General features: G+C 39.5%; 1 protein-coding gene across 1 annotated transcript in view; it reads right to left on the reverse strand.

Moving 5' to 3' along the window:
- Positions 1–8027: 8027 nt before the first annotated feature.
- LOC106940677 (arylsulfatase J-like) overlaps positions 8028–11487 on the reverse strand; it is a 22718-nt gene continuing 19258 nt past the window's right edge. The window contains 1 exon segment of the mRNA XM_015023482.1: positions 8028–10882. Coding sequence (XP_014878968.1) covers positions 9481–10882 — 1402 coding nt within the window. The 3' untranslated portion in view covers positions 8028–9480.

Raw genomic sequence — 11487 nt, forward strand, 5'->3', positions numbered from 1 at the left:
AAATTCTCAGCATATGTAGGGTTAGGGTTATATCTACGCTGAGAATTTTGCCTGTGTACTGTCTGCATTTGGGTCCACCAAAAAGAATGGTAAATGGCTTTCTACTTGTACAGGGCCTCATCAAGTCCAGAGGACTTGAAAGCAATGCACACTACAATCATTCACACACACTGGCATGTTACTGGATACTAGCCACAGTCTGACAGAAGCAAAGCAGGAGAAGTGTCTTGCCCAAGGAGCGGGGATTAAACCAGCAACCCACCGATTGCAGGGAAAAGTCCTACCACCGTCACCACCATCGCCCAAGAAGCATGAACCAACTGCATACCCAAAACACCCCAGGAACCCAGATTTTAAGGTAATTTTACATTTAAAAGTCAAAGTTTATTTATATAAGGCACTTACAACAGCCTCAGCTAACGGTGTTTTCATGCAGTGTTGAAGGGGTTGGAAGATGAACAACTAATGGTGCCAAATGTTCTGTTTGCAAAATAATAATAGTCTATTTGTGTCTGTGTTTCTGCTTGAGTCATAGAATCCTCATCCTGTACTGTAATAAAGTTAGAAAGCCAGAGTTTTATGCTTCCACATGAAGTCATTCTTTTAAAAATGACTGGTTATGCAATAATGCAGAAGAAAAATTCACCATGTTTGAGAGGACCTCTGATCATCATATATTAAACATTACATATTTCTAAAATGGGATGTTTTAAGGAATCTCTATCTTGTGGGTAGGAAAATCAGTACCAGGTGTGCTGGAAAGCCCTTTAAAGCAGAACTAAATCACAGTAATGCAGCAGCTCAGCTTGTTCAACCAGCGAGTGGAGGCTGGTCTGCTCAACATGTACTGCATGCGCTCATGTTTCTGCTCCCAAGCTTATTGGAGAAAAGATGCCCAAACAAGGATGTGACTGTATGAGTCGTAAATATCAGGAGAAGACAAAGGATTGCATCAGTGCACAGCTGGAGGGAAATTGGCTTTTTCCCCCATCTAACCTACCAATTTTATTAGGTACAAATGAGGGGAATGAAGCCTTGTGGGTCTAATTCACTCTTCAGCACGCAGATTGAAGAGTGAATCAGACGGTGTTTAGATTTTGTTTGTTTTTTTCACTCAAGGGTGCCAGGAATCTACCCTGAAGAGATGGGAGGGTGGGGTGCCTGCCCTGACTAATGGGTGTTTTGGTTTTCCAATCAGTTTTTGGGGTTGTTTGTCTTAGGCAGTAAAGCTATGCATTCCCTGATGAAATTATAATAGAAGATACTCCAACTACTCTTAAATCACGGCAGCATTTTGGGTTTCCAGTAGCAACTATTAAAGGGAACAGAGTGACAAACAAGACACAAATATATGTAAAAACTGCAAGTTGTTCAGACACTCAGGGAGGCAGAAAGCATAGCTAATGGAGCGATATCTAGGAGTGTGTTGAGATAAAACAAAAACAATAACAGATGCTAATATTAGCAGCTGGAAAAAAGTGAAAATTGTGCTGCAGACCATGCATAGGCAAGGCAAGGTCCTAAGATCTGAAGACATAAAAATAATTAAGAAAAAGGCAAACATCAGTTTCCAAATTGATGGATGGTTGGTTTAAAACCTCTGGCAGATGACTTTATGCTAATTCCAAAAAAAAAATTAAAATTGATTTTCACATATTTGAGTATAGTTTAAATTGATGAAAATCCGACAATAGTTTGATAAATCATCACATGCTAAATGAGCTCTTGACTTCAATATGAGGTACAGACTTTATAAAACATGTACAATATACAACAAAAAACAATGTTTTGGGGCCCCCACCCAAATCTTGGGGCCCTAGGGTACTGCCCCTGTAAGTGCTGTCTGAAGTCTGGCCTTGTGTGTGAAACCAAATGTGGACAAATTCAAGGATGTGAAGAAATTTATAGGATAGTGTATCATTAGCTAAGTACTTTCAAAAGCGGAGCTGTTTTACATTGTGTGTAAGATTCTACACCACAAACCAGCAAGCTCTCCATCAGATCCACAGAGTTCTTGATGTGAGCAAAACCTTTGTGGGAGTTCTACTGAATGAGGCATTGAGCAAGAGGAAAAGAAGCAAATGATAGAGTGCATGTGAGAGGAGCCATGAAAAGATTAATGAAAGAAAACTGGAGGAATACTGTTATATTGCAGGGAGTGGCCTAGTGGGGAACACCAAGCGGGACCATGTGTCATGAACTGGATAAAATGTGAAATCTGGACCTCTTAAAGATCAAGAATCATTCCAGCTGTGCATGGGAGAATATGCTCTGTACAGGAAATCCCCATGGCTGAAGAGACTACTAGCCAAGAAACATCTAGGATCAGCTGTGCTCTCTGTTCAGTCTTTTCTCACACTTTGAAACTCCTCATTGGTCTCTGTGGGTGACACAGAAAAGGAAAATTGGTGGTTTTACCTGACTTTCTGGCACTGTTTGCATGCCACTTCACAGCGAGGAATTCCTGCAACGTCACTAGCAAACATGACATCAGTCAATTCGTGTACTTGTATAACAGCTTGGGAAAAAGAGTGAACTACTTCTCCATGAAAGAATGTCCTTCTTTTGCCAAGTAGCTAGAGCGTGTAGTTCTGGGTTGAGTAATGCTTTTAGTGGCTGAGTTACAAACATTATGGGTGGTGTTCACAATATATTTCACTTCTCCTCAAGTAATTCTGACCTTTTTAACAACAGTGCCTCGTTTTCAGCTCTTGGATTTGAGCTCCAATTACAGTGTTCTGCATTTGCTCCTTGGCTGGGGGCCACACACATTCTAGCTAGCTACAAACACTTTGCTCTGTTTAGGTTTTCATTGTGAACCTAAAGGTGCATCTCAAAACATTACAATACTGTGAAAAAGTTTAATATTTCAAGTCACTCATTTCAGAAAGTGAAACTCTTAAAGAGGCATAACAGACCGAAATATTTCATGTCTTTTTTCTTGTTAATTTGATGGTTAAGGCTTACAGAGAATGAAACCCAAGATTCTGTGTCACAGAAAATTGTCATGGTGACTTGTGGTTAAGTAAGATCCAAGTGCAGAGACGCAGAAATGGCAAATAGATGATGAATGTTTAATAAAAAATGATCAACAAAAAGATACAAAAACCAACAGGAGACCCAGAGCCAGACCAGAGCAAAACCTCATGAACCAGGTGTGAAGAAACAGTGGGCTGAAACAGGAAAGTATTGGGGTATTAACAGGAGGAACCAGTAAGGAGAGAAAGCAGAAGATGTGTATATATATTAAGAACAGTGGGGTCTAAAGTTCCTTCTCAAAGGTCGGCATCCTGCATGATTTAGTTCTCTCCCTGGTGGTAACAACCTTTCAGCAAGTCAATGTTCCTCTTAGGCCTTCTAAAGAGCCATCATTTGATCCAGGTGTGCTAAACCAGAGAGAGAACTAAAACATGCAGGATGCCGGCCCTTGAGAACTGACTTTGGACACCACTGACTGAGAGTGAATACTGGAACAAAAGACCAAGGCTGATTAGCTTACAGGTTGCAGGTGTGAGGGGAGAGAGCAGAAAGCAGGCTGAGAGAGAGGGAGAGAGAGAATGGCACAGGGGGCGAGTGAGCTAGAGTGAACATGGGAACTAGGAAAATGAATCAAAGAGTGACCAGACAAAAGGAATAAATAAACATAATTAAAAAGAACTGAAGTAAAGTAAAACAGAAACAAGGCTAATAAAAGACGGCAAACAAAGAACAGTAGTCAAAAACTAGAATTAAATAATCAAACCCCAAAAAACAAGACCTGACAAAAATTAGATTATTGTAAAAAGTAAAATGTCAAAAACCCATGTTGTTACATTGTAATCAGCTAAATAACTCAAAATAACTTTTCTGATTTCTATTTCCTGAACCTCTCAGTGTGGGTCATTAGGACACTACTGACTGAATGGATGTCCACGAGACAGTCACTAGCTGAGTGTCCATTGGTGCAAACCACCAACAAGAAGATGACAGGAAGTGGTTAGAGGATCAAGGCGCATGTCTTTTAATGACTTATCACATGAACAAACTTATTCACATGCAATTTTAATTACATTTCATATTTAATGTAGCAATTGTGAAATTGTGTTGTTTTTTATATTGGCAAAGGTTTACACACATTTGTAATGGAAACACAAGTAATGACACTTTTCATGAGGAGGGGAAGTCACAAAAGATCTTTGTTAAAGAGGATGATTGTTCACAGACTAATGTATAGAAGCATATTCATTGAAAGTTGAGTGGAAGGACAAAGTGTGGTAGAAAAAGGTGAAGCAGCAACAGGGATAGCTGCAGCCTTAAAGTGTATAATTGAAAACTTTTCCTTTGTCATAAATCTGCAGTTGAATTGTTCGTTTGTATTGTGACGGTGCAATGAGAGGTTGGAGAAGGACTTAGCAGCAGTGGTTAGCCACGCTAACCCAAATCAGCAGAATACATGGTTGAAGTATTCCACAGTTTCACTTTATTTCACTTCGTCCATGTAAAGCCAGACCTCCATGGTACTGAGCTTCTCATACATGAGAAAAGTAACAAAAGTTGCACCTCATCATCACCAAGGTTTCTCCTCTCTACAACAACATGGAAAGTTCTTAGAGTTCTTACCCGGTACAGGATCACAACAAAAGAAAAGGGAATAGGCGCCCCCTTGTGGTGTTACCTACTCAAGTCTAGGAACAGAGAGGTATGACTGTTACTGTATGGCAACGGTATCCATGGTGGAAAAGAAGTTAATGGCCGAATCAAATCACTGCCAAAGTCCATAGAACTGTATTCTTTATACTCAAAGGGTGATCATTCTAATTGCCTGTGTTCATAAGTTCTTTGTATGAAAGTGTTGCAACTTAGTTCAGTTCTGTCAGCTATATCCATGATGTTGTGTTCCTGTGCGAACACAGCATCCTGTTACCTCCTTTGCCGCATCACGCCATTCAAACATGTTTGTCCATTTCCTTGAGGGATCTGATCATCATCAACACTTTTGATTCTTCGGGTGTTACTAATAATTTTATAAATACTTTGCAGTTTGCTTTCCAAGTGCCCTGAATTTTCTTTTGCTTTCTCTACTGTCTAGCTTTTCTGACAATAGCTTTGCTAGCTTTTCTGGTGAGATGATCATTCTGGAAGACATTTGAGCCTTTCAGCTCAAATGTTGGCACATTCTTATGTTTACGGTACACAAACCTCAGAATGATGGCTTGTTTAACTCCAGGATTCTTCCTTTTCAAGGAAGGTCAAGCTTCAATTTGCTAAGCTTTCAATGTGATGGCTTTGGATTCCAAAAAGCTGTTGCTCCGATTAAATAGCTTCAACTTCAGTGTTTCCTCCTTCGTCCCGACTCAGCGCAGGCATAAGATCTTGGTTTCACCGTCAAACCAGTTACGATCACAACATTTATTCTATTGTACTGTTCCAATTCATTCACTCGCTCTTCCAGATTAGTGATTTTCTTGTCCTTTTCTTCATTTTGAAGGCAAAGTGCTTTATGTTGTTAACAAGGTCTTTGTGATGAAGCCGCATTGATGCAACTTCTGTAGGTAGAAAATCCAGTGACCTCTTAATATCATCCACATCTTCTGTTGACTGTGGCTTTTTGGCCCCATGATTCAAAGAAGAGCCTTTTCCATAAACCTTTAAAGAGTTAATTTCACAATTTTCTTATATTATTTAGCATTTACCATTGGTGTTGGTGTGAGACAGTCAAAGACTACACCAGAAGTGTCTTACCTGGGCTGATTTCAATTCCCAGTAGGACTTGGTGTGTTGTTTCCCAACCCTGGTCTTCAAGGAACACTGTCTGGCATGTTTTGGGTGTTTCCTTGCTTTAGCCCAGGTGATTTCAATTGACAGGTGTTTTCTGAACTGCAATCAGTCAAATCAGGCTTATTAAAGCAGGGAAACATCTACAGTGTGCAGTGTGTCTTGAGGACCAAGGTTTAGAAACACTGGCCTAAGGTACCCAAAAATGCTTGAGTGACTGTGACGTTGCTGTGATTGAATGGCCACCAAACAAACCTGACCTGAACCCCATAAAGAATCTATAGGGGATTGTCAGGAGGAAGATGAGACACCAGGAACAACATTGAAAGCAAATTTTCTGAGACAGTGAATTTAGTTTTCATCATCTGTAAGCTTTAATCATCAAAATTACAAGAAATAAAATTTTTAATATTTCATTCTTTATGAATTGAATGAAAACAATATATAACTTTCATTTTCAATAGCCATTTTTCTTCAGAGGTACTTGCATAAAACTAATGGCATACTTACAAAGCCAGAAATAAACATCTATGGCAAAAATAGAAGACTTAATAGCACAAGACAAACTTTTGCTTGGAGGGTCCACAGTTAAAGATTCAGTTGCTTTGTTTTAATACTCGAGATCACTTGTAGGACCTTTAATAGATTTCTGTAACAGATTTTTAGAGGCAACATAATTTCTGCCATATTTGGATGGTATGATGAATGCATTTTTGCTTTTGCTGTGTTTTTATTAGTAGTGTAATAAAAATGTATGAAATTACATTACATGTCTCCATAAGGTCTTCATAGCTTCTTTGGAGACCTGATTCACTCACGAGCCACACAGTTATGATCTGTGTGGTAAAACAATGTGTTTGTAAGTTGATTATGGAATTTGTTAAATTGAGTGAATAAACTGACTTGCTGTTATTCACACAGAACTTCCTGGTTTTGTTGGAACATTTTTTTTTTTTGGGCAGAATCACGTGATGTCTCGAAAGCGACAACAGGATAATGTTTTGGATCATTATCCTGTTGTAGAGAACAAGTTGGTTTCAGCTTCAGGTCACCAACAGGATGTTTTGGTCGACAGCAGAATTCATGCTTCCACTAATGGTGGAGACATGACCTTTGGCCTTAATTGAGGCAAGGGAGGCCTGCAGTTCTTTGGTTGCTGTTGTGGGGTCTTTACTGACCTCTTGGGATAATTTTAGCTGGCCGGTGGCTCCTGGGAACCTACAACACTCTTCAATGTTTTAATCGTGTGGGTTCAGTCGAGTCCCAAAGACTTCAAAATAGATTGGTAATCCTTTCCTGACTGATGGTCAGTTACTTTTCTGTCTTATTTGTTCCTGAATTTCTCAACGTCTCAGCATGATGTCTTGCTTTTGATAATCTTTTGGTACCCTTGACTTTGTCATGCAGGTTCTGTTTAAGTGATGTCTTGATTGAAAATAGGCGTAGCTACGGAATGAAAGACACAAAGTGCTACAAACCTCTCCAGAGAGCCCAAGTTAGAAAGAATCTCATGTTTTCCTTTAACTTTAATTTTTCAACTAAAAATGAACCATTACTGTTTTAATTTATAGTAACATTGTTAAACATGTTCTGACTAAATGCTTAGGCAGAGTACGAGTTGGCTGAAGTCATTACTTGGCACAAAGGAAAAATCATCATCTGGGGGATCCCAGTTTGAGTGGATGGAAAAGATGTGGTATGCAGTTTGGCTCTCAGACCAAGGGGAAGCCCCACAGCTGTTCAGCCTGCTCCCAAGTACTGTAATCCTTCAGACAGTACCAGAACCCGACAGCAGGTGACACACAAATGTTCTAATTCAAGTACACCGAAGCCATCATCAAACAAGGTAGTTGACCTGTTAATTATTCTCTAGCAAAAAGCATATCTTGGGTGTAAATGATTGGCCTTTGTTGACATGGATGCTAAGTAATATGCTTTTCAGTTTGAAATTTGTGATCGTTCCATATAATTAGCTCCATTCCTTCTTTTACATGAACTGCAAGATTTACAGTTATGACATGTTATGACATGTTACTGTTTAACATGTCATAATAGAAAATAAAAGGCAATATTAAAGTCTATGTGGAAGAAAACAAACATTTATCACAGTTAAGCCCCAAGAATACTGAATTTGACATTTATGTGCTCAATAGTCTTGTGGTAACTTTTGTTACATATTTTCCACAAAAGTATTCCTTTTTAAACGGAATGAAGAACATCTGGCTGCAATAAACTAATCAAACATAGGTTGAAAGATAGTAAAGACAAAAAGCTAAATGCCCAAGACTTTATTTTGCTGCTCGAGTTAGATTCAGGTTGGCCCGGTGCCTGACCAGACTTCTAACTAGTAGAACAAACATTGTCGTTCTAAAGTACAAAGTATGCATATAACAAGCAACATATTTGAACACAAACATGACATAACTCCTAAATCAGCTAGCACGACAGTATAGCACCACAAAGAACAAAACATGATAGGACTGGGTCTTACTTCATTACCATCAAATTTATGGCAACAGTAAAAAAAAAAATAGTTGTATTTTCTACTATAAGTGAAACATGAATGTAAAAGTGACAACAGTTCAGTCATGCAATAGATTCTTGTAAAAAATAAAAAATAAAAAAAAATACTCCACTGTCTAGACATGGCATCAGTGTCGGAACAAGTCACCATCAGGCATCCCGAAAGCTCCATCAGCACATCTTACACACTATGTAGTGTTGTGAAAAAGAATCTACTCTCTTACAGAGTTCTTCTGTTTTTTATTTATTTTGTTACAATTGTATATTTGGTGTCACTGAACACATATGAGGCAAATATAACCTAAGTAAATAAATTATAATTTTGTTCATAAAAGGAAAAACTGTCCAAAGCAACATGGTTCTATGGAGGAAAAGCATAAAGTGGCAGTTGTTACCATCACAACCTGTCATTAAGTTTGGAGGGTAATTATTTTTTGTCACATCCATCCAGATGTCATGCAAACTTTTAAAATGCTGCAAAAAAGTCAAAGAAAATTAAATGTGTTTCCATCTACTGGTTTGCAGTGACTCAACCGCAAAGCATGATGTTGACGCTACACATGGCTGTAATAAACAAGATGTAGAGGTTGCTAACTAGCATCAACCACACATCTCAGAAAAATGGAGAGTCCTTCCCTCTGAGCTGGAGGTTTGGATTTTGACATTTTACTTGTTTCATGCCTCTGGTAAGGACAGACCCTTCAGCGGATGGTGACGTTTACTACTTCAGAACTCATCAAGCAAATGTGCTTCGGTCTTTTACACATTAACTCTTTTTGGAAAAGCCAAAAACCATCTCAAACAAACATTAAAAAAAAAACTTTTTTTCTGAAATTGAGGAAATTATTTAAAATTTTGCCATTTCCATCAACCTTTTCTAATGCGATACTTCAAATTGCAAAATAAAAACCTTGATGGAAACATATCTTTAGTCAGGTTTGGTTTGCTTTTTCTCTGAAATTAAATAATTATTTGAAAATTGCCTATTCTGTTTAATCAAGTTACTTCTGTGTGGTATTAAAATGTTTGATCTGAAATTTTTAAGTCAGAAAAAAAACTAAAACAGAAGAAATCTGTAAACACTTTCTCACCGTAGTGTTTAGTGGAGTCCAGTTTAGACTGCCTGGAGTTAAAATGTTCTAAACCAAGAAGTGTTAATACCTGAGTAAAGGCAGTCTGAGGTTTCTTCATGAATCCTTTAAGCTAATGTTCTGCTTTGCGTTTTAACTTTATATTCCTTGATTTATTTTTCCACCTTCTTTTACCAAAATGATTTATAAACAAGTTATTATATCTCTCCTCCTCCTCGTTCCGCTCCTGCTTCTCATCCTTGTACCAAGGTCCCCATACTCCTCCGTTGTACTGCGGGTTGGAGCGCAGGTCCTTTGCAGGGTAGCGCACTGGCACAGCCGTCTTGTTGTACTGGACTAGCCGCATCAGCATCTTCTTTACTATGTGTGGGTATTGCTGAGACAAGTCTACTCGCTCATAGGGATCAGCTGTGATGTTGAACAGCCAGATGGATTTACCCCTGTCCCAACGCACACGTTCATTATGGTGGCGAGTGGTTAGTCGTTGGTTGGAGAACGTCTGTGGTGGCACCCAGTCGCTGTAGCCTGGCACACCCGTCAGTAGCTTCCAGTGGCCAACTCGGAGCGCAGCTTGGACAGCAGTGTTCCACAATCCATATCCCGCCTTCCAAGAGCCATTCTTGGCTTTAATGTAAATTGGGTCGATGTTATGTAAAATGTCTAGGCGAGGTGATGGACGACCTTCACTAATAGCTTCCCAGACGTCGTATCCATCTAGGTTTTGATCTTCATCTAAGGTGCCTCCCCCAAGAGTCACCAGAGTAGGAAACCAGTCAGTTATGTGGACCAATGTTTGACATTTTGACCCTTTTTTGATTAACAGGGGACTGTGAACAAAACCTATTCCCCTAATGCCCCCCTCCCAGTAGGTGGCTTTACTCCCCCTCAAGGGCCAGTTACTTCCACCAGCTAATGGCTGACCCCCATTGTCTGTGGAGTACACTATAACTGTGTTGTCATAGTAACCAAAGTGTTTCAGGGCTAAGGTCAGGTTGTGAATGGCTTCATCAAGACAGGAAACCATAGCGGCATATTTTCGGCGATGTGGGTTTGGAATTCCCTTGTACCGCTCGAGATAGCGAGCAGGAACTTGTAGCGGGGAATGAACCGCCTGATAGGCCAAGTAAAGAAATAAGGGTTGCTTGTGGGGATCGTGATTGGCCAAGATGCTGACAGCCTTTCGAGTGAACATCACAGTAGAGTACAAACCACGGTCCTGTTCCCAAGCGGCCTCTTCCCCTTCGTACAGATCATATCCGCACATGCCGGGACCTTCGCATTTGTAGTGGCTGTAGTAATCGCCGCTTCCGAGCAGGGATCCGAAGAAAGTGTCGAAACCTCGCTGGGTGGGAAGGCAGCCACGTTTGTAAAAGCCCAGGTGCCACTTCCCCACCATGTGGGTGGAGTAGCCTGCTTCTTTGAGCTTCTGGGGAAGAGTGATATTCTCCAAGGGTAGGCAGTTAGGCTGGGTGGCTCGAATGATAGAATGTTGCAGGCCTGTGTGGATCTGATACCTTTAAAAAAAGACAAAGGATAAAAGCCATTAGAAGATGAAGACATAAATACAGTGAAGTATTCCCTAACACAGCAGGAAGAAAAGAAGCTGTCTGTTGGCTCATATTGACCCCAAGCAGTGATTCTGTCAGTTTGATCAGTTTTACAGGACCTTGTAAAACTATCCTTATACCTAGAACTTTTCACCATCAAAAAAACAAAAAAACACTTAATTGAACAAATACTGTTTAAATGTTGTTGCATTTCAAAAGTGGCATGTACAAAAGTTACCTTACTTTAGTTCATTTGTTTTTGTCAAATATATAAGGTTTGATTAATATACAAAAGTAAGATTGTCTGTTTTCTTAATGGAACAAATACATAAAATTAAGAAAGTATAAGACTTCTCATATAGGGAAGAAAAGGATTTATTAGATAAAATATTCCTACTTGCCAAAATAAATCAATACATGGGTCTGCAGGTGATTATGATATTAGAGCAGTTTTGGAGCTGAAAGAACCAGCTCTATTTTTGGGAGAAGCGCCACAAGAGCCGACTCTGGAACAAGCCGAAATTCCCATCACTGGTGCAAAGTGTGTCCCAGTTCTCAGCATCTGTCTTTTG

Source organism: Poecilia latipinna, unplaced genomic scaffold (genome assembly GCF_001443285.1).
Source record: "Poecilia latipinna isolate Pla-1442-1.1 unplaced genomic scaffold, P_latipinna-1.0 Scaffold3316, whole genome shotgun sequence".
Lineage (NCBI taxonomy): Eukaryota > Metazoa > Chordata > Actinopteri > Cyprinodontiformes > Poeciliidae > Poecilia > Poecilia latipinna.